This window comes from Rutilus rutilus (genome assembly GCF_951802725.1).
Source record: "Rutilus rutilus genome assembly, chromosome: 14".
NCBI lineage: Eukaryota > Metazoa > Chordata > Actinopteri > Cypriniformes > Leuciscidae > Rutilus > Rutilus rutilus.
In genome coordinates, this window is record NC_140219.1 from 2352501 (window position 1) to 2377500 (window position 25000).

The following is a 25000-nucleotide window of genomic DNA, read 5'->3' on the forward strand; positions in this document are numbered from 1 at the left end:
GTAAAAATTATGTTAAATATATCTAGTCAGTGACAGAGATCAAGCATATTCGTCTACAATAATTTTGTATTTTCAGCTTCAGAATCATGAATATTGTTATTCCGGTGTCTCTATTATCCTGTGCTTTGGGTTTCAGCACCAAGTCCAAGTCTATTCATTTACACACACAATGAAATATTAAATTTAGCATTTTAATCAACAGTACATTTTATTATATGTCTTGGAGTATGGCAATAATATCACATCGTGAGCTCAGCATCGTGATATCGTGACATGAGGGCATCGTTACAATCCTAGTATTTATGTATTTTGGGTAACACTTAACAATAAGGTTCATTAGTTAACATTAGTTAATGTATTAATTAACATGAACTAACCATGAGCAATACATTTGTTACTGTATTATTCATCTGTGTTAATGTTAGTTAATAAAAATCCAGCTGTTCATTGTTTGTTCATTTTGGTTCACAGTGCATTAACTAATGTTAACAAAAACACAACCTTTGATTTTAATAACGTATTAGTAAATGTTAATGAAGATTAATAAATGCTGTCGAAGTATTGTTCACGTTAACTAAGGTAAAGTAAAGTGTCACCGTTTTGCCCCTGGTATCGACTACTGGAGTTTACTGCGGTTTGATTGAATGCATTTGATGATTTCTCTGTCACATGATCTGAAGGTCAGTCGTCTGCTCCTGCAACTCATCAGTGTATGTGTGTGTGTGTGTGTTGTAGATCGTGTCTCTGCTGAAGGAGGAGATCTGCACCATGGAGAAGGAGCACAGTGACCTCACGCTGCACATCTCGCGCACCGACTGCTGGTGTGAGAACCTGGGCGTGTGGAGGGCCGTCGTCAGCAGCGCAGAGGTCAGACACAAAGAAAGTCAAAAGCACAGGCTTTAGATTCCAAAAGCAAAGAAGAAAATCTCTTCTGCTCATCAAGGCTGCATTTATTTAATATAAATGTACACACTTTTATATATATATATATTTACATACTTTTATGGTACTTGACACCTATCTATACAGATCAGTAAATTAATACACACACTATCAATATATATATATACATGCATATACTGTATATACATATATAAATGCATGTATGTATGTATGTGTGTATATTTATATATAGATATGCATGCATGTACCGGTATGTATGTATGTATGTATGTGTATATGTGTGTATATATATTTATATAGTGTGTGTATTCATTTCCTGATGTGTGTAGATAGGTGTCAAAAGTACCAGCATTTCACTGGCTGACAAAATAGTAATAAGCACTACTTGATTATTATTTTTAAATTATCAGTAGTAAAAAAAAAACTCAATCCAGCGACTGCGGTCTGAAGATAAACGCCTGAGCCGTGAGACCAACAGAAATATTGGTGTGAACTTCCTTTGAAAGCCACGTAGATGAAACTAGACTGATAAAAGTCTATGTAATGTAAGATTACTGTGATAGAAACACTTACTAACCTCGACTATGTAAAGTTTTCACATTTTTTCAGTCATGTCCACGTTAAGCTGGTAAATCCGGTAATCCTGGAAAACCTGGTGACTTTCACACGCTGCACGCAAACGTAACAGAGAAGGATGTGATGTCATTTTCAGTAAAGTACAGTTTACTCCAACCGCAGGAATTACCAGTAGCACCTCACTGCAGTACACGAGATCCAGGGGGCGGAGTTGGATCCAGATAAGGGGTGGAGATTGGTAGGTTTAGGGGTGGGTTTAGGGATCAGGGGGTGGAGATCGGTAGGTTTAGGTATATGTAAGGTGGGAGGAGTTGGATCTGGATCCAACTCCTCCCCCTGGATTTCGTGTTCTGCAGTGAGGACCATCTCGGAATTACAGTAACACAAAGTACTTACGGTTAGTTCCAGTCCTTGATTCTGATTGGTCAATAGCTTGGTCAATTCACAAAAAAAGACGGACTTTATTTATTTTATTTTTTTACCTCAGAATAGTTAATATCTCACAATTGTGACTTTATAACTCGCAATTGCGTATTATAAAGTCAGAATTGCGAGATATAAACATGCAATTCTGAGAAAAAAAAGTCAGAATTTCAAGTATATTTCTCGCAATTGCGAGTTTATATCTCATAATTCTGACTTTATATCACGCAATTCTGACTTTATAACCTGCAAATGCAACTTTATATCACGTAATTCTGAGAAAAAAAGTCAGAATTGTGAGATTAAAAAGTCGCAATTACCTTTTTTATTTTTCACTCTGTGGCGGAAACAAGCTTCCAATACGTTTGAGTCCTTTCAATATAAAAGTCTTCTCTACTGACTCACTCATAAAGACAGTGTTTGCCGCCGTCTAACCCGTCGTAACTTCTGTTGCTGTTCACGGTCAGGGACTATTTTTTCCAGCGGAAGGAAGGCTTTTAGTGATTTTACTTCATGAAAGTTGCATTGATACATATTTTTTGGCTTTAATATTTTGTTTTGAGTGGTAACCGTTTTATAAAAGCGCTAAAGTACTCGAGGCTAGAGCTGTGTCGTGAATAAGTCACAGCAGAAGGAGTTAAGCCTTATTGCCTGCTTACAGATCAAAGCTTTGCTCTCGGAACACTCTTTCATCACACAGAGCAACACTGTAACATTCTGTCGTCGTGGTTACAGTCAGTTGTTACATCGAGTTAAGTGATTGCCATGGCAACATATTTAAACACCATTTGTTTGATAGACAGCGGTGTTTCATCCAACATTCTTTTCTTAAAGCAACAGTGATTCATTTGCTGTGTGTTTGACTCTTTTACAAACACTGTCGCCGTCCGCAGTCGATCACACTCGGTTTAATCACTCCGTCTGTTTAACTTCACAAAACACCTCCGTCTCAATATAGTCAGAATCATAAACCGCCTCAATGCTCTCGGAGGAATTACTTTGAAGATATGCGACCGATATATGTGAGGAACAAACTCTGAAAATCTTAAATATAGCAGGTCATGCATCATAATATTTATTCTTCTGTAAATAATAATAATAATAATAATAATAAAGAAAACATCTAATCGGTTCCTCTGTTTTAACAGTGACGTACAGTAGAGCATTTTATTGCGATCACCTGAATGTTTAAGACTCGGCTGACTTTATAAAGAAGCATTTGTGACGTTTTTGTAATGAAGCGCTGCGGTTGTGTGTCAGTGAACAGGACATGTGAAGAGCCGCATCAATAGTTGTAACGCTCTGATAATTAACAGCATTTGCATATTTCTGCTCAGGAGCGAGTCAGTCGTTTATCAGTGATTCATCTGTTAATCGGCTGTAAAACGACACAGTGGTTTCAGCTGTTAGTGTTCTCATCCAGACCCAGATCCATCACAGATCACAGTGTGTGGAAGGACTTCTGGAGGTTCAGTCCAAACTAATGAAATGCTTTAATTCGTTAGATGTGGAGTTTTAAAGTATTTGAGTGTGATTCTCTACACAGTGGGAATCAGAGTAAAACTTTAAAACTTTAAAAACACAGTAAGACTCGAGTTGCTTTTTATGAAGTGGTTGCAATGGTAAATAAATGTATATGTATATATGTGTATATGGTAGATGCAATATTATAAATATACTTCTTATAAGTGCTTACATTTTAAGTCAAATCTATATAATTTCAAAAATAAGCATGTATGTGTATATATATATATATATATATATATATATATATATATATATATATATATATAAAATAAGTATTTATGCAATATTAAAAATACATAATGTTATATATATGGTTATAATTATATATAACTTTAAAATTGAGCATTTATATATAAATAAATAATGTGGATTTATAAAATTGCATAAATACTTATTTTATATATATATAATCAATGCTTATTTTTTTAATGAACTATATATGCTTATTTTTGAAATTATATAAAATTTACTTTAAAATTAAGCATTTATATACAGTATATTTATAATATTGCATCAAAAATATATAGTATATATATGTTTGTGTGTGTAAATACGTATATACATAAATACATACATGCATACCTGTATTTATAAATGCATAAATGCTTATTTTAAAAGATTCCATCCATCCATCATCCATCCATCCATTTATCCATCCATCCATCCATCCATTTATCCATCCATTCATTTATCCATCCATCCATTTATCCATCCATTTATCCATCCATCCATCATTTATCCATCCATCCATCCATCATTTATCCATCCATTTATCCATCCATCCATTTATCCATCCATCATTTATCCATCCATCCATCCATCCATCCATCCATCCATCCATCCTTCCATCATTTATCCATCCATTCATCCATCCATCCATTTATCCATCCATCCATCCATCATTTATCCATCCATTTATCCATCCATCATTTATCCATCCATCCATCCATCATTTATCCATCCATTTATCCATCCATCCATTTATCCATCCATTTATCCATCCATCCATCATTTATCCATCCATCCATCCATCATTTATCCATCCATTTATCCATCCATCCATCCATCCATCCATCATTTATCCATCCATCCATCCATCCATCCATCCATCCATCCATCCTTCCATCATTTATCCATCCATTCATCCATCCATCCATTTATCCATCCATCCATCATTTATCCATCCATCCATCCATCCATCCATCCTTCCATCATTTATCCATCCATTCATCCATCCATCCATTTATCCATCCATCCATCATTTATCCATCCATCCATTTATCCATCCATCCATTAATTTATCCATCCATCCATTTATCCATACATTTATCCATCCATTAATTTATCCATTCACTAATTTATCCATCCATCCATCCATCCATCCATCCATCCATTAATTTATCCATCCATCCATCCATCCATCCATCCATCCATTTATCCATCCATTAATTTATCCATCCACTAATTTATCCATCCATCCATTTATCCATCCATTTATCCATCCATCCATTTATCCATCCATTTATCCATCCATCCATCCATCCATCCATTTATCCATCCATCCATCATTTATCCATCCATCCATTTATCCATCCATTAATTTATCCATCCACTAATTTATCAATTTATCCATCCATCCATCCATCCATCCATCCATCCATCCATCCATCCATCCATCCATCCAGTTGTCTTGCTAAACCCCAGTGTGTGTGTCCGTCAGGCCTCAGAGGAGAACGGAGAACAGACGGCGTGTTACTGCGTATCCGTGAGTCTGTCTGAAGACGACGACTGCAAGAACAACCGCTGGAGCGTCACCAGGAAGATCAGCGAGTTCCAGGCTCTGCACAGGAAGTTGACGGAGGTACGCCTGATGATGTCACATCCTGGCGGCCCAGTTGCCGTGGCGACGCTGTGACTCGTCGTGTTGTTGTTGTACAGTATCAGTTCTGATGGAGATTACGCGTGACCGAACACAAACCACGGGCCGATGCTTTCGTTCTTTCTTTCTTCCGCAGTGTTTCCCGTCGCTCAAGAAGGTCCAGCTTCCCTCGCTCAGCAAACTGCCCTTCAAGTCCATCGACCACAAGTTCCTCGACAAATCCAAAAATCAACTCAACACGTTTTTACAGGTGAGTGTCTCCCCGTAGCCAGACTGAAGACTGAGACGTCTGTAGAGTTTCTGATCTGTTCATTTAAGAGCTCAACAGAATCTCAAACTGAGCCGTGAGACTCTCCATAGGCTTCAGTTCAACTATTGAAACTCAAATTATTCTCAAATACTCCTGAATCATGAGACATCTTTTTTTTTGACATCCCACAAAATTGTTTTCCAAAATGTTTTCAAACATATATTACCAAGTGCAAACATTAAAACAAACGTTTGAGTTTTCTTAATTTTACCTGAACAAAATGTGCAATTAAAAAAAAAAAAAAAAAAAAAGCCAAAATATGTGATATTTTTTATACATTTGTTTAAGATTATTTTTAATGACCTTTATGATAAAAAAAAAAGGTTTTCATGTAAATATTAATAACATTTTAAAACAAAATTACTTCACTGCTTCATCATAAATAAAATATTATGCCAAACTCTACCAATGCCAACATTTATTAATTTTAATTTCAATTTAAAGCATATTTGACTGTTCTGTAAATATTTATTTTTGTCAATTTTCTTTTAAATTACTAAATATTTTCAAAAATATTTTTGCCAAGTGCAAAATCTGAAGAATTTAAAATAATTTTTGAGTCATGAATATAAGAACGTTTTCTTCATTTTGATCTGAACAAAAAGTGCCTTTTCAGTAAAAAGGCCAAAACGTGATATTTTTAAACACTTAATGACCTCAATGATTTCTTATAGTTTTCAGCAAATATTAATAATGTTTAATAATTCATAATAACAATAATAGCACTTATTTAAATATTAATTAAATTGCTTCACTGCTCAGTAATAATAATAAATAAAATACTATGCCAAACTCTATTAAAGCCAATATTTAAGTTATTTATTTTATTTGAATTTTTTATTTATTTGTTGATTTAATTTTTGGACATCTAAACCACATCCTGATGTTATTCTTTAAGCCGCACAGAAATATCAAAATGACCTTTTGGGTCACAATATATCGGCACATATCTTTTATTGATTGGCTCTTTTGTCCATTTATTGTATCAGCCGATATTGAATATTGAAATACTTCTGTTTATTTCAAGACTTTGATCATCATCTAGCACTAACTTGATGAGATAATGATAGATTAATGCAAATATTTAACCCTTTAAGAGCATTATGTCTTCTTTCCACATCCTCGAAGAGAATTGTACACTACTTTATCAGAGCTCTTTCAAGCACAGAAGTGAGTAACTGCAACTGTGAGTCTCTGTTAATGACCAACTCCCCAGAGAACAGCAAACATTCAGTGTGTTTTGGATTTAGTGCTTGTAAAAAAAAAGTGTCACATTTTAAACCCTGGTGTTAATGATGACAACAGGACTTTGTTCTTGCTGTATGTGTGTGTGTGTGTTTCCTGTGTAGAAAGTGTTGACGGACGAGCGCATGTGTCAGAGCGAGGCGCTGTACGCGTTTCTCAGTCCGTCTCCTGAATACTTGAAGGTCATCGACATCCAGAAGAAATCCTCCTTCTCTCTCGCATCCTTCCTGGAGAAACTGCCGGGAGACTTCTTCTCACATCAGGAGGTACACACACTCACTCACTCACTCACTCACTCACTCACTCACACGCACACTCACACATGCACACACACGCACACAAACTCACACACAGATTCACACTCACACTCACACTCACACACACTTACACACAAAACAAACAAGAACTTATTGAGTAACACAATTTGTCACCAAACCACCAAATGATGATCGGACAGATTAGACTTATGTCAGATCAGACGTGATGAATGTGTGTGTGTGTGTGTGTGTGTGTGTGTGTCAGGATGAGGCCGAGGATGACAGTGATCTCTCAGATTACGGTGATGAGACTGACGGGAGGAAAGACGCGCTGGCGGAGCCGTGTTTCATGCTGATCGGGGAGATCTTTGAGCTCAGGGGCAGTGAGTACAAACACACACACACACACACACACACACACACGTCACCCGCAGTGATGAATCGATGAGCTCTTGCGTCTGTGGCTGTGAAACTCAACTGATCTCTGACCACAGGACCGTGAAACCATAGACTGTACAAAACAATGGGCGTAGTGTGTGTGACGTCACCCGTAGTGTTTCTGAAGAGCGTTTTTGAAGTCCAAAGTGGGCGGAGCCAGAACGTAAATGTGCAGCGAGGCGGATTAGCTGAGGTGACGTGACGCTAACAGAAAAACGGCTAGTAGTGACATCAGCGGCAATCCACCTGTCACTCAAGTGGCCACGCCCTTAATTATGCACAACTTTAAGGCTTAATATAATTGAAACGGATGAGTTATAAAAATATTCACCCCCCTCACAGTCGTCATGAAGGGCAAAACTAGCTTTATAGACCAAAACCACTTTTTGTACCAGACTGTAAACATGTGTTTCTCTGCTGTAAAGTTGGGCATTTTAACATGGGGGTTTATGGGATTGACTCTCTTCTGCAGCCGGTCTCTAGTGGCCAGTGGATGAACTGCAGTTTAAGTCTCTTCAGTGTTGAGTCAAGAGAGAGACCGGAAGGTTGCCGTTTGGTAGAAACACACACACACACGTCACCCGCAGTGATGAAACGATGAGCTCTCGCGTCTGTGGCTGTGAAACTCAACACATCTCGTGTGACGGACTAACGGCTAATGCTTCGTAGAGCAGGACTAAAACTAAAACATTTCTGTTCATTTAAATAAAGCTGAAATAAAATATGAATATTAGTTAAAAAAGGAAAATTAGAAATGTTGCTTTTGCAATAAACTGTTGAAGTTGAAATGAAACTGTTTCTGTTTAAAAGTCCCCCTTAGTCCATTATTTTATCCCTTAAAACTCATATTTGATCACCAAATTTGATTCCTTCCTTTTCCTTAAAATATCTTGAATGTAACTCGACACCCTTGCCTCATTTAGTATGCGTGGTTCTATGAATATGCAAATGAGCCCCGCCTCCACTCACTCGCTCAGCTCAGAGATCCACTGGTTGACGATCACACGTTGATCTGATTGGTTACAAGGTAGTTTGTGACGTCAGAAACACCAGCGATTTCAAAGCGTGTTTTTGAGACTGTCTTTGGTTCACTGCAGTTTTAAGGAGGAAATACTCAGCAATGGTGTCGACTTATGAACTTACACATGCTTTGTCTTAAAGCATATTAAAAACACCACATAGACACATAAACAACATTAAAAGCTGGATTTTCACCACAGGGGGACTTTAAAAGATAATAAACCCAATTTATACTGTGAAAATGAACACAAGTTTCATTATTATGTATTTATTCTGCAAGTAATGTAGGCTACTGTTAAATCCTGTAATCTAGTTATTTAATTTTAATCATCAACATCTAAACCGCTGTTAATTCTCACTTTTGACACCGAAATGAAGTCAAATGGGTTATTATTAAGTTGTTTAATCGGATCTTGAGAGATTTAATATCTTCTTTTATCTTCAGTTGATTTCAGCTGTTTTCTGTTCTTGTTGTTCCTCTTTCCTCCGCTGACATAGACATATAAACAACATTAAAAGCTCGATTTCGTTTCTTTAATTTTTTTTAAATAAAATGTTATGAATTAAACAGCTCGCTAACATACTTTATCACTATAAAAACTGAAATAACCTGTTAAGCATGAAAGTATCATGCAATCATGTAAGACATTTCTCCTTATATAGAGCCTTTTCTGACATAAATCATCTTTAACGTTGAGAACCCTAGATTTCTAAAATAACCTTTGGTTACACTTTATTTTAAGCTGTCATTGCTACAGTGTAATTATATATTTAAGTATTTAGTAATAATAATTAACTACATGTACTTACTATAGGGTTAGGGTAGGGTTGCATGTAATTACGAGTTTATATCCCACAATTCTGACTTTTTTATCGTAATTACGGGTTTATATCCCACAATTCTGACTTTATCATAATTGCAAGTTTATTTCCCACAATTCTGACTTTTTTATCATAATTACAAGTTTATTTCCCACAATTCTGACTTTTTTATCGTAATTGCAAGTTTATTTCCCACAATTCTGACTTTTTTATCATAATTACGGGTTTATATCCCACAATTCTGACTTTATCATAATTGCAAGTTTATTTCCCACAATATGCATTTATATCTTGCATTTCTGACTTTTTTTATCGTAATTACGAGTTTATATCCCACAATTCTGCCTTTTTTATCGTAATTACGGGTTTATATCCCACAATTCTGACTTTATCATAATTGCAAGTTTATTTCCCACAATTCTGACTTTTTTATCATAATTACAAGTTTATTTCCCACAATTCTGACTTTTTTATCGTAATTGCAAGTTTATTTCCCACAATTCTGACTTTTTTATCATAATTACGGGTTTATATCCCACAATTCTGACTTTATCATAATTGCAAGTTTATTTCCCACAATATGCATTTATATCTTGCATTTCTGACTTTTTTTATCGTAATTACGAGTTTATATCCCACAATTCTGCCTTTTTTATCGTAATTACGGGTTTATATCCCACAATTCTGCCTTTTTTATCGTAATTACGAGTTTATATCCCACAATTCTGCCTTTTTTATCGTAATTACGGGTTTATATCCCACAATTCTGCCTTTTTTATCGTAATTGCGAGTTTATATCCCACAATTCTGCCTTTTTTATCGTAATTACGAGTTTATATCCCACAATTCTGCCTTTTTTATCGTAATTACGAGTTTATATCCCACAATTCTGACTTTTTTATCGTAATTACGGGTTTATATCCCACAATTCTGCCTTTTTTATCGTAATTACGAGTTTATATCCCACAATTCTGCCTTTTTTATCGTAATTACGAGTTTATATCCCACAATTCTGACTTTATCATACATGTAACATGTAAAATAAAGAGTTACCGAACCTTTTTTCTAAACATGTTGCATGAGATGGATTGACGCCCTCTAACATGCTCGTGTGTGTTTCTCTCGGCAGTGTTTAAGTGGGTGAGGAAGACACTAATTGCACTAGTTCAGGTCACGTTTGGACGCACCATAAACAAGTAAGCAGAACGGGATGTTCGTAATGGAAACACGCTTGATTTGCTCACTGAGTTTGTCCCTCGCTCTCCTTCCTCAGGCAGATCAGAGACACTGTGAACTGGATCTTCAGTGAGCAGATGCTGGTTTACTACATTAATATATTCCGGGACACGTTTTGGCCCAACGGGAAACTGGCGCCTCATAACAAAAGCCGCTCGGAGAGCGAACGCAAAGAAACCAAGGAGAGAGCGCAACAGAAGCTTCTAGACAACATCCCAGGTGAGCGGAGAACTGGAACTTTTGCAGAAACTTACACTGAAAACATCACGTTTCGTCAGAATTACCGTAATTGCGTTCGTGTGCATGAAATTATTAGTTTCCATGACAACACTCATAGTGCAAAAAAGGCAAAATACTTCATCAATACATGACTTCGCCTCTAGATGCTTTTGGAAAAATACTGAACAGTGTTAGTTTAGAATTATTTACAGTATATGCAACTATAGTGTTAATTAACATTTTGAATTAGGGTTTAAGTTCTAGCTGTTATGCCATGCGCATTTTATAGATTTAAAGAAGGTAATTGAACTTTTTCTCGCAATTAATTTCTCTCAGAATTGCAAGTTTATGTCCCGCATTTCCGACTTTATCATAATTGCGCGTTTATATCCCGCATTTTCTGACTTTATCGATATTGCGAGTTTATATCCCTTAATTCTGACTTTTTTTTATCATAATTGCGCGTTTATATTCCTTAATTCTGACTTTTTTATCATAATTGCGCGTTTATATCCCACAATTCTGACTTTTTTATCATAATTGCGCATTTATATCCCTTAATTCTGACTTTTTTTATCATAATTGCGCGTTTTAATCCCACAATTGACTTTTTTTATCATAATTGCGCGTTTATATCCCACAATTCTGACTTTATTATAATTTTGAGTTTATATCCCACAATTCTGACTTTTTTATCATAATTGCGCGTTTATATCCCACAATTCGGACTTTTTTATCATAATTGCGCGTTTATATCCCTTAATTCTGACTTTTTTATTATAATTTTGAGTTTATATCCCACAATTCTGACTTTTTTATCATAATTGCGCGTTTATATCCCACAATTCGGACTTTTTTATCATAATTGCGCGTTTATATCCCTTAATTCTGACTTTTTTTATCATAATTGCGCGTTTATATCCCTTAATTCAGACTTTTTTTATCATAATTGCGCGGTTATATCCCTTAATTCTGACTTTTTTATTATAATTTTGAGTTTATATCCCACAATTCTGACTTTTTTATCATAATTGCGCGTTTATATCCCACAATTCTGACTTTTTTTATCATAATTGCGCGTTTATATCCCTTAATTCTGACTTTTTTATCATAATTGCGCGTTTATATCCCTTAATTCTGACTTTTTTATCATAATTGCGCGGTTATATCCCTTAATTCTGACTTTTTTTATCATAATTGCGCGTTTATATCCCACAATTCTGACTTTTTTTATTATAATTTTGAGTTTATATCCCACAATCCTGCCTTTTTTCCCCATAATTGCAAGTTTAAATCCCTCAATTGCGATAAAAAAAGTCAGAATTGCGGGATTAATTATTTTTAGAGTTCGGTAATTCCTATCGCACCATTATTTTACTTTATTATATAGCCAGTCTTTCATTGGTGGACTGAGACTGTGGAATATAAGCAGAAAAGCTTGTTCTTGTTGTTCAGATGCGCTTCAGAATCTGGTTGGGCAGCAGAACGCCAGATACGGGATCATCAAGATCTTTAATGCACTTCAGGAGACCAGAGCCAACAGACATCTCCTCTACGTGAGTCGCACACTACTCCATCTACCCTTGTAAAGTTAACCCCGTCCGAAGAGGGCTTTAAACATAATGGCTGTGTTTATGCATCTGCGCCTGAGACTGTACTGCCATCTAGTGGTGGACATGATGAATATACTGATCGTTTTCTCTCTCTCTCTCTCTAGATCTTGTTGGAGATGCTTCTTAAAGAACTGTATCCTGAGCTGAGCGTCGACGCCGTACAGGCCTGATGTTTCTTTCTCAAACACGTGACTCGAGGAAGCGTCGTGAATATGTGTTTGTGTTTTAATCTGTTCTTGTGTTTTTGGAGGAACAGGCCCGGTCACTCACTGCCAGCTGTCATCTTCTGCTTTCTCTCTTTCCTTTTCTTCTAGGGGGTTTTGCTTTGTAATGTGAATTATGAGTGTAAAAAGAAGAAGCCAGACCAATGTAAACGCTCTACATATTATTGTGACCATTATGAAGGCTTTTAATCGTGCAATATGTCATGTACAGTTATTGTGAAGGTTCTGTTTGTGATATTATTATTATTATTATTATTATTATTAATATTATTATAGACTTTTATTTTTACCAAAAATAGGCTAGAGCATTTATAAGCAATAAATTGCAAAAGAAGATCTGTCATGTGTCATGTCTTCAATATAGTAGAATATTAAATATATACATTAAAATGCATTTCATATCTTGAACTTGAATACAATTTCTTAGTGAGTGAACTTGAGTACAATTTCTAAATTTAATTATTTTTTGTTGTTTTTATTGTTTTCTTTCTCTTTTTTTTTTGTGGGGGGGGAGTAAATAATATCCAGTTGATGTATTTATACATGTAATGATTTCAAAGAAAAAAAAAGAAGTTATGTAGTAGTTTTAAAATAGTTATAACATTCATTAAAAAATATGTTTGAAAACTTTTAGAAAATAATACATTTTATATGTACACACATATTCAAGATATAAGCTAAACTTTTTTCATAATTGAATATAAAGATTAGATTTGTAAGAATTTGGCACATTTTAAACTAGGTTTTTAAAAGACTCGTTGGATCATCTTTATATCACAGTGAAATAATACTAAAGTTCTCTGAGATGAAACGAGTGATTGTGTGATTTATATTCTGCCGTGTACGACGTTCATCTGCAGCTCCTGACAGATTTCTGGATCCATCCTGGCAGCCTGACGACAACGAGAGAAATCAGCTTTATACAATACAGATCGTTTCAAATCATCCCACAATTCTGACATTATCGTAATTGCCAGTTTATATCCCACAATTCTGGCTTTTTAATCGTAATTGCAAGTTTATATCAGGCAATTACATTTTTTTTTTAACGCAGTTACGAATTTATATCTTGCATTTCTGACTTTTTTATCATAATTGCCAGTTTACATCCCACAATTCTGACTTTATCGCAATTGCGAGTTTACATCCGGCAATAAAAAAATTTTTTTATCGCAATTGCAAGTTTATATCCCACAATTCTGACTTTTTTTTATCACAATTGCAAGTTTATATCCCACAATTCAGATTTTTTTTCGCAATTGCAAGTTTACGTCCCACAATTCTCACTTTTTTAATTGCAAATGTTTTTATATCCCGTAATTCTGACTTTTTTTTTATTGCAAAAGTGTTTATATCCTGTAATTCTGGCTTTTTAATCGTAATTGCAAGTTTATATCAGGCAATTACATTTTTTTTTTTTACGCAGTTACGAATTTATATCTTGTATTTCTGACTTTTTTATCATAATTGCGAGTTTACATCCCACAATTCTGACTTTATCGCAATTGCGAGTTTATATCCGGCAATTCAAATTTTTTTTTATCGCAATTGCAAGTTTATATCCCGTAATTCTGACTTTTTTTTTATTGCAAATGTGTTTATATCCTGTGATTCAGGCTTTTTTTTTTATTTCAAAAGTGTTTATATCCTGTAATTCTGGCTTTTTAATCATAATTGCAAGTTTATATCCCACAATTCTGACTTTTTTTTATCACAATTGCAAGTTTATATCCCACAATTCAGATTTTTTTTTAATGCAAATGTGTTTATATACCACAATTCTGACTTTTTAATCGCAATTGCAAGTTTATATCTGGCAATTCAGTTTTTTTTTAAATCGCAGTTGCAAATTTATATCCTGCAATTCTGACTTTATCGCAATTGTGAGTTTATATTACGCAGAATTTTTGAGAGATGATCTCTCAACTGCAATTTAAAAAGTCAGAATTACTTTAATTATTTCCCACATCTCTTCTCAGCAGCAGTGCATCTTACAGGGCTAACATCTGTGCAGAAGAATTGCATTATAACACACACTTACTGCAAAGAAAATACTTTTTTTTTGCCATTTACACTAGGTGTAAATACAGCCTATCATTATTTGGACTTGTGTACCTGTGTGAAGTATGCTTTTGCTCTGTCTCTGTTCTGCAGGACTCCTCGGCCCAGATAAAGGCAGCGTGCGAAGTAAAACATGGCTATAGTGATGCCCTTCCTGATGAACTCCTCCACACAGCCTGTGTGTCTCGCTATAGCACTGATGTCCTCGTACCCACACACTCTGAGAGAACAACCAAAACCACTTATTACATGCTGAATCAAACCGAGCAGTGTTTCAGTCTGGCTACGTTTACATGCAACCAAATAATCCATTAGTAATCGGATTGACAGATTTAAACAGCAGACTTAATATTTATCCATTTCTGGTCATAATTTGGTGTAATTGAGCATATGAATCTGGCCAAAACCAGTGGTGTGTGGATGAGGATCTGAAACCAGGACTGGTGGGACGTTGTCCTGCTCCACTTCACAGGGAACGGAGAATTATAGAATTACGGGAAACTCATTTATACGACACTTTATTCAACAGAAGAACAGTTCATTCGCCATACGTCATTACGCTATTTCTACGTCACTGCTCATAAGCAGTCCTTTCAGTTTCGGTTTTCAATCCGATCAAGTGTTTACATGTTCTCTCGATCGGATTAGAAAAGGAATAAACCACCCCTTTCAATCCGATCGAAATTTAATTTGGATCGATCTCAGTTGGATTGATTAAAAAGGGTGTTATAATGCCCTTTTCACAAGATGTAAAATAAGTCTCTGATGTCCCCAGAGTGTGTGTGTGAAGTTTTAGCTCAAAATACCCCACAGATATTTTTATATAGCATGTTAAAGTTGTCACTTTTTGAGGGTGAGCAAAAACACACCGTTTTGTTTCTGTCCCTTTAAATGCAAATGAGCTGCTGCTCCCGGCACAGGGGGCGGAGCTTCAAGAGTTTGTGTCCTTTTACCTCACACACACATGCACTGAACATTTCAATAACTTTTAGCCTTTTATGTTCAAACCTGAGTCAGACACTGATGGAGAGACTCAAGAAGAAGTGACAACATGTAGAAGCAACAGGACATTTCTGAATGGTTAGTTGATGAATTTATGTAGCTTATGTGTAGTTATCTTCTAGTCATTGATTAGCATATTCTGTCTTGATAATCTATAAATCGTGTTACAGGGGCGGGGTTTATGTAAATTTTAGGGTTAGTGATGTCACTAACCCGGGAAGAAAGTCATTGTAGTCTCAGTCGTTTGTTGTAGTCCTTAAAAAGCGATTTCTTTAAAAGCAAATATCTCCCTTTGGTTGCATGTAAGCGTGTGTGTGTGTGTGTGAGGCTGCACCGTTCTCCCAGCGCTGCGGCTCTGGAGTAGAGTTTGCGCTGGTAGTAGCAGGCCGTCAGATGACCCTGAGCGTAAACGTTCCCTCTCTCCGCCGAGGCCTTCAGGCAGAACAGAGCTGAGTCCGGGTCCTTCGGCACACCGAGCCCGTACAGATACATGACTCCCAGAGCGCCCTGAGACTCCACACTGCCGTTCCCACACGCCTCCGAGTGCCACGAGAACGCCTGACACACACACACACACACACACGCGCGCTCAGGTTTACTACATCTGAAAAACGTGCATTAGATTTCCCTGAACAATGATTTCAGAAACGAGTCTGAGAGATACGCTACTGTTCAAAAGTTTGGGGTCTGGAAGATGAAATTAATACTTTTATTTAGCGAGGATGCATTAAATTGATCAAAAGTGACAGTAAAGACATTTATAAAGTTACTTTTATTTTTTTTGAAAGAATTCTGAAAAATAAATGTTTCCACTAAAATATGAAGTATGTGAAATATAAACTGTTTTCAACATTGATTATCATAAATGTTTCTTGAGCAGCAAATAATCATATTACAGTGATTTGTGAAGGATCATGTGACACTGAAGACTGGAGTAATGATGCTGAAAATTCAGCTTTGATCACAGGAATAAATTACACTTTAATATATATTCACATAGAAAACAGCTGATTTACACTAATAATATTTCACTATTTTTACTGTATTTTTGATCAAATAAATGCAGCTTTGATATTAGTTAAAAAGCAGAGATAGTTGGAATTGACTTTCAAAATTCACATAAGGCGAAATTGACATAAGTCATAATTATGACATCAAAATTCTAAATTGACATAAAAAGTCAAAATTTATGACATGCTAAGTCATATTTATGTGACAGTCAATTATATTTCACTTGATTACATCATGGAAGTCAATTTCTGCCATGTATGAAACTTTTTTTTCTTTGCAATTGCAAATTTATATTTATATATCTTTTTTATCGTAATTGCGAGTTTATATCCCACAATTCTGACATTTTTATCGTAATTGCGAGTTTACATCCCGCAATTCTGACTTTTTTATCGTAATTGCGAGTTTATATCCCACAATTCTGACTTTTTTATCGTAATTGGGAGTTTATATCCCACAATTCTGATTTTTTTATCGTAGTTGTGAGTTTATATCCCACAATTCTGACTTTATCATAATTGCAAGTTTACATCCCACAATTCTGACTTTTTTATCGTAATTGCGAGTTTACATCCCGCAATTCTTACTTTTTTATCGTAATTGTGAGTTTATATCCCACAATTCTGACTTTTTTATCGTAATTGTGAGTTTATATCCCACAATTCTTACTTTTTTATCGTAATTGTGAGTTTAAATCCCACAATTCTGACTTTTTTATCGTAATTGTGAGTTTATATCCCATAATTCTGACTTTTTTTATCGTAATTGCGAGTTTACACCCCACAATTCTGACTTTTTTATCGTAATTGCGAGTTTACATCCCGCAATTCTTACTTTTTTATCGTAATTGGGAGTTTATATCCCACAATTCTGATTTTTTTATCGTAGTTGTGAGTTTATATCCCACAATTCTGACTTTATCATAATTGCAAGTTTACATCCCACAATTCTGACTTTTTTATCGTAATTGCGAGTTTACATCCCGCAATTCTTACTTTTTTATCGTAATTGTGAGTTTATATCCCACAATTCTGACTTTTTTATCGTAATTGTGAGTTTATATCCCACAATTCTTACTTTTTTATCATAATTGTGAGTTTAAATCCCACAATTCTGACTTTTTTATCGTAATTGTGAGTTTATATCCCATAATTCTGACTTTTTTTATCGTAATTGCGAGTTTACACCCCACAATTCTGACTTTTTTATCGTAATTGCGAGTTTACATCCCGCAATTCTTACTTTTTTATCGTAATTGTGAGTTTATATCCCACAATTCTGACTTTTTATCGTAATTGTGAGTTTATATCCCACAATTCTTACTTTTTTATCGTAATTGTGAGTTTATATCCCACAATTCTGACTTTTTTATCGTAATTGTGAGTTTATATCCCATAATTCTGACTTTTTTTATCATAATTGTGAGTTTATATCCCACAATTCTGACTTTTTTATCGTAATTGTGAGTTTATATCCCACAATTCTTACTTTTTTATCGTAATTGTGAGTTTATATCCCACAATTCTGACTTTTTATCGTAATTGTGAGTTTATATCCCACAATTCTTACTTTTTTATCGTAATTGTGAGTTTATATCCCACAATTCTGACTTTTTTATCGTAATTGTGAGTTTATATCCCATAATTCTGACTTTTTTTATCATAATTGTGAGTTTATATCCCACAATTCTGACTTTTTTATCGTAATTGTGAGTTTATATCCCACAATTCTGACTTTTTTATCATAATTGCAAGTTTACATCCCACAATTCTGACTTTTTTATCATAATTGCAAGTTTACATCCCACAATTCTGACTTTTTTATCATAATTGTGAGTTTAAATCCCACAATTCTGACTTTTTTTTTAATCACAATTGCAAGTTTACATCCCACAATTCTGACTTTTTTATCGTAATTGCAAGTTTACATCCCACAATTCTGACTTTTTTATCGTAATTGCGAGTTTACATCCCGCAATTCTTACTTTTTTATCGTAATTGTGAGTTTATATCCCACAATTCTGACTTTTTATCGTAATTGTGAGTTTATATCCCACAATTCTTACTTTTTTATCGTAATTGTGAGTTTATATCCCACAATTCTGACTTTTTTATCGTAATTGTGAGTTTATATCCCATAATTCTGACTTTTTTTATCATAATTGTGAGTTTATATCCCACAATTCTGACTTTTTTATCGTAATTGTGAGTTTATATCCCACAATTCTTACTTTTTTATCGTAATTGTGAGTTTATATCCCACAATTCTGACTTTTTATCGTAATTGTGAGTTTATATCCCACAATTCTGACTTTTTTATCGTAATTGTGAGTTTATATCCCATAATTCTGACTTTTTTTATCATAATTGTGAGTTTATATCCCACAATTCTGACTTTTTTATCGTAATTGTGAGTTTATATCCCACAATTCTGACTTTTTTATCATAATTGCAAGTTTACATCCCACAATTCTGACTTTTTTATCATAATTGCAAGTTTACATCCCACAATTCTGACTTTTTTATCATAATTGTGAGTTTAAATCCCACAATTCTGACTTTTTTTTTAATCACAATTGCAAGTTTACATCCCACAATTCTTGCCAACCACAGACCTATTCCACTCATAAATCACTATTTTAAAATCCCATTAGATTCCCAAAGGAACTGAGTGCTGATTCTCTCTGGTTGTGTGAGTAATGCATGACATCAGGACCTTTGTGAGGTCGAGGGTCTCCGGTCTGCAGTAGAACATGCCGAGAGACGACTGCGCTTCTACACTAGCGTTTGGGTTCCCATCATCGGCTGCCAGGAGCCAAAGCCTGCGAGAAACACACCAGGACACAGTCCCAAATCACAATCTTACCTACTAGGGGTGGAACAATATATTTTTATTTTGGGTGAACTATCCACAATACATATTGCTGCATTTTTGTATTGCGATATATTGTGACTCGATATATTGTGACACCCCTTTCATGCACAGATGTGTTGAGATGTGTGTTTTGTGTGATAGTTTCTCACCGCTCCGCTTCAGCGCTGGACGCCTGGACCCCGTAACCCTCCAGATACGCCCGGCCCAGGTTATACAGCGCCGCGTGTCTGACAGAGGAATCCCACAATGCAACTCTTCTCATCAACTTCATTGCTTTGCCCTGTTAAAGTCGGTGGTTTTCATATGGACAGTGAGACATTAATAGAGTGTAACAATGTCCGTCCCCTTTTCCAGAACTATTTTTTTCCATTAATTTTTCCCATAGGGATAGTAAAATAGTCTGCGAGGAGAATCACAACACTACAAACTTTGACTTAAAGCAAAAAAAGTGTTTGAAAATCAGACAAAAATACGAAAGTACAAAACTGTGTGTTTAACGACTTCAGTGAGGGAAAGAACTACAATCCCATGAAGCATTGCGAATGACACAAACTAAAAACCTAAAAACGATGGAGAAATACAAAACTACTAATTTAAAATGTTGATTATATATAAAAACCATATATTTTTAAAGTGGAATGCAAAATATGCATAAATATACCAACATTTCAGTATTTTGAGCAGAGAGATCGACTCAAATATGGGAGTGGGCGGAGCTAAAGAGCCGTTTTGCTTGTCTCGACTCTGATTGGTGGAATTTTCTGTACAGCATCACCACGAATTTAAGCCATGAACCAGCCAATCAGCTGTGAGGACAATCACAACACTACAAACTTTGGTTTGAAGCAAAAAAGTGTTTGAAAATCAGACAAAAATACAAGACTGTGTGCTTAAGGACTTCAGTGAGGGAAAGAACTACAATCCCATGAAGCATTGCGAATGACACAAACTAAAAAACAGGCCAAATATAAAACTACTCATTTAATATGTTGATTATATATAAAAACAATATATATTTTTTAGGTTCATTGCAAAATATGCATATATATATATATATATATATATAAGTACATAAGTATGTAAGTACAGGCCAAAAGTTTGGAAACATTACTTTTTTTAATGTTTTTGAAAGAAGTTTCTTCTGCTCATCAAGCCTGCATTTATTTGATCAAAAATACAGAAAAAAAATTAATATTATTACAATTTAAAATAATTGGTTTTCAATTTATTATACTTTAAATTATCATTTATTCCTGTGATCAAAGCTGAATTTTCAGCATCATTACTCCAGTCTATCACACGATCCTTTAGAAATCATTCTAATATGATGATTCATTATCAAAGTTGGAAACAGTTCTGCTGCTTAATATTTTTTCATAACCTGTGATACTTTTTTAGGATACTTTGAATAATAAAAAAAAAAAAAAAAAAAAAAAAAGAAGCAAATTGTTTAAAAATAGAAATCTTTTGTAACAGCAATATACTCTACTGGGCAGTCATTTGGGGTCAGTCTTTTTTTTTTTTTTTTTTTTTATAAATCAATACTTTTATTCAGCAAGGATGTGTTAAACTGATAAAAAGTGATAGTAAAGAAGATTTATATTATTAGAAAATATTTTTTTTTATTTTGAATAAATGCAGTTCTTTTTAACCCTTTATTCATCAAATATATTAAGCAGCAGAACTGTTTCCAACACTCATAATAAATCAGAATATTATAATGATTTCTAAAGGATCATGTGATAGACTGGAGTAATGATCCTGAAAATTCAGCTTTGCATCACAGAAATAAATGATAATTTAAAGTATAATAAATTGAAAACCAATCATTTTAAATTGTAATAATATATCACAATATATATTAAAAAAAAACTGTATTTTTAACATTAAAAATAGTAATGTTTCCAAACTTTTGGCCTGTACTATATATATATATATAAACATTTCAGTATTTTGAGTAGAGAGATCGACTCAAATATGGGAGTGGGCGGAGCTAAAGATCTGTTTTGCTTGTCTCGACTCTGATTGGTGGAATTTTCTGAACAGCATCATGGGTAATGTAGTTTATCAACACGAATTTAGCTGTTAAACGCGATTATTTTATAAATAAGCTGAAATAACGCGGGCTAACGGTTTCAATAGAAGCAAATACTATCGATTAACAACCTCGCAACTCACAGTAGAGCTGACTTTAAAGGGTTATGAGTTTTTTAAAGGTTTTCCTATGAAGAAAATGAAGTTTTTACTTCCGGACTTCTGATTGTTGTGGTCCAATTTTTGTTGCTTTTGCAGGCCTTTGCAAATTTGTAACAAAAAAAAGGCCTACACTGAAAAAACAATAAGTAAAATATACTTAATTTTTCTTTGGCAAGTTTTTGCACGCCTATTTTTTAAGTGAATTTCACATATGGAATTAAGTGAACTCTACTTAACTAAGTTAAGTAACAGAAAATAAGTAATTCTAACTTGGCTAATAAAAGGTTAAGTAGTATCTATATAGTTGAAGTTTCCTTTAAAACCACAGTTTTAAAGTAATATCAATACCATATCTACATATCAAAAATGACACTTAATGTGAACGCAGAGACCTCAATACTTGGTAGACAATACACGATGACGGGAACATTTGATGGCTAATTTTTGTGTTTGAATGTGTCATTTTAACTTAAAATGTCACAAAATGGCAAAGTTACTAAACCTAACAACAAAAGCAATGATAAAACAGTGTAAATACAGCTGGAAAACAGCGAGATATCAACCTCATTAATTATTCAAGGCCCAGTGCATGATGGGAACACCAGTATCAGAAAAGTTGAGTAATTTTACTTAATTTTATAACACTGATATTAACGCTTTAATTTCAACACGCTTGAATTGAATTGAATAGAATTTACTTAGTTTTTTTTATTTTTTTTATTCTTGCCTGAACTAAGTTTTTCATGTACAGTAGAAATTACACTGGATTTTTCTGTAGTATTTACTTCACCACAAAATAACTTTTATCAGTGCAGTATAACTGTGGATCTGAGTTATAATCTTATATATAATAAGAAGGTCCTCACAAGGTCTTCTTTGGTTCCAAGGCCATCGTAATACATGACAGCCAGCTGATACAGAGCTCGGGGATCTTCATCTTTAATGCCGTCGAACATCATCTCTGCTTCTGTGTAGCGGCCCTGAACAACAAACATTCACCACTCATGGATTCTGGCCTCGCATCACCTATAGAAACAGTGTTGCAGAGTAAATGCGAGACTTCAGGCGTCATCACCTCCTCATAGTGGATCTGTCCCAGGAGGAAGGCGGCGTGAGAATCTCCACTTTCTGCTTTCTCTTTCAGCAGAACCACTGTCTTCTCCAGCGACTCGGCACTGATCTCTGATACAGTCAAACACAATCAATATAACTGTGTGTGTGTGTGTGTGTACTACCAGTCAAAAGTTTTGGATCTCTTCTGCTCACCAAGGCTGCATTTATTTGATTAAAAAAAAAAAACAGTAATATTGTTAAATATTATGACAATTTAAAATAACTTTTCTAATTTTATATATTTTAAAATGTAATTTATTCCTGTGATCAAAGCAGAATTTTCAGCATCATTACTCCAGTCTTCAGTGTCACATGATCCTTCAGAAATCATTCTAATATGATGATCTGATGCTCATGAAACATTTATGATTATTATCAGTGGATTTACAGTTTTTTTTTTTTCCAGGATTCTTTGATGAATAGAAAGTTCAGACCGCATTTATTTGAAATAGAATATTTTGTAACATTATAAAGTTTCTTTACTGTCACTCCTTGATGAATAAAAGTATTGATTTCTTTTATTTATTTCCCCCAAATATTTCCCAATAAAATTCTCACTGACCCCAAACTTTTGAACGGTAGCGTTTAATGTTACAAAAGCTTTAGATTTCAGATAAATGCTGTTCTTTTGAACTTTCTATTCATCAAAGAATCCTGAAATAAAAATGTAAATAGCTGTTTTCAACATTGATAATAATCATAAAGGTTTCTTAATCATCAAATCATCATATTAGAGTGATTTGTGAAGGATCATGTGACACTGAAGACTGGAGTAATGATGCTGAAAATTCAGCTTTGATCACAGGAATAAATTACACTTTACTGTATATTCACATAGAAAACAGTTATTTAAAATATTTAACAATATTTGTTTTTGTTTTTGTATTTTTAATAAATAAAAAAATGCAGCCTTGGTGAGCAGAAGAGACTTATTTTTATTTTAAAAAACATTAAAAATCTTGCCGATTCAAAACGTTTGACTGGTTTGACTGGTCTGAGTTATATAAAATACACATCTCCGATCACGTGTTTGACTCACCTGGTTGCATCATCTCTTCTCTAATATCTTTATAATTCTCGCTTATTGCATTCAGAAACTTCGCACACCATCAGCAGCACTGTAAGAAAAGCCATAATGCGTACATTATTTCGACGGTTTTCTTTGTCTATACATTTCCTAACGGATAAAACGCGAGTTTGATGGGGGCGAAAAAGTAAATAGACGAAATTACAAACAAATGTTACCATCGCAGCCACTGATGACCTCACACTGTGGCTTTTCATCGAACTTTTCGTAGTTATGAATATAATATAATAAATTTGATAATTATGTAATAATATAAGTGTCAACAATTGCGTGTTTATTGAAATCTTATTTCTCTCCCTGTCGCCTAATTTGTTAAAATGTAAAAAAACAACAAAAAAAAAAAAACTGTCTATATACACCTGTTCTTATTTTCATTTAGTAAGAGACATGTTTTATTTTATACAGTTTTTATTATATAAATTATAATACAATTTTAGATATTTTAGAACTTTATATAATGTAATGTAGATGTAAATTCAGAGTTTTGGCTCTGATTACAAAATAAGAGTCCGCAGAAAACTGTGAGAAAAGATCCTCGTGGGTTGCCGTTGATTCTCACTGCCCAACACGGAAATGAGAATTTCAAAACACTAATCCGCGAGAGTCTTCATTTATCGTGTGGATTTAGTGCCGTTTCTCTTCAAAATGCCGTTATATTGCGGTCAGTGAGAAATCAGGCAGCGGACAGTGTTGTCTTTTGTGTAGAAGTGATATTAATGAGGTGTATTAATCTTCATCATGAAGCTGAGCTCATCAGTATTTGCTTTATTGTGTCTCATGTTTGAGATTGTGTCAATCGCTCTTTTCCTGAGAGGATTCTTCCCTGTTCCTGTCAAATCCTCCTTTTCAGCCAAGAGCAAACTGAGTGACTTTCCTGCAGAGCCACACACAGGTAAACACACACACACGTAACACACACACACACACACACACACACACACACACACACACACACACACACACA

At 34.5% G+C, this 25000-nt stretch overlaps 3 protein-coding genes across 3 annotated transcripts in view; 2 read left to right on the forward strand and 1 right to left on the reverse strand.

Moving 5' to 3' along the window:
- snx25 (sorting nexin 25) overlaps window positions 1-13030 on the forward strand; it is a 68655-nt gene extending 55625 nt beyond the window's left edge. Inside the window, exons 11-19 of the mRNA XM_084430110.1 lie at window positions 736-867; window positions 5150-5290; window positions 5445-5558; window positions 6968-7129; window positions 7386-7503; window positions 10530-10596; window positions 10674-10855; window positions 12311-12411; window positions 12573-13030. Of these exons, the coding sequence (XP_084286236.1) occupies window positions 736-867; window positions 5150-5290; window positions 5445-5558; window positions 6968-7129; window positions 7386-7503; window positions 10530-10596; window positions 10674-10855; window positions 12311-12411; window positions 12573-12638 (1083 nt within the window). The 3' untranslated portion in view covers window positions 12639-13030. The remainder of the gene's footprint in view (window positions 1-735; window positions 868-5149; window positions 5291-5444; window positions 5559-6967; window positions 7130-7385; window positions 7504-10529; window positions 10597-10673; window positions 10856-12310; window positions 12412-12572) is intronic.
- Window positions 13031-13196: 166 nt separating this feature from the next.
- Window positions 13197-24001, reverse strand: lrp2bp (LRP2 binding protein; the record flags this gene model as incomplete). Its single annotated transcript, XM_084430997.1, has 8 exons — window positions 13197-13585; window positions 14808-14973; window positions 16090-16313; window positions 19482-19587; window positions 19790-19920; window positions 22703-22816; window positions 22912-23018; window positions 23989-24001. 8 exons carry the CDS (start codon window positions 23999-24001, stop codon window positions 13520-13522), a joined length of 927 nt encoding a protein of 308 aa, XP_084287123.1. The 3' UTR covers window positions 13197-13519.
- A 585-nt stretch (window positions 24002-24586) lies between these two features.
- pigg (phosphatidylinositol glycan anchor biosynthesis class G (EMM blood group)) overlaps window positions 24587-25000 on the forward strand; it is a 142686-nt gene continuing 142272 nt past the window's right edge. Inside the window, exon 1 of the mRNA XM_084430111.1 lies at window positions 24587-24928. Within this exon, the coding sequence (XP_084286237.1) occupies window positions 24775-24928 (154 nt within the window). The 5' untranslated portion in view covers window positions 24587-24774. The remainder of the gene's footprint in view (window positions 24929-25000) is intronic.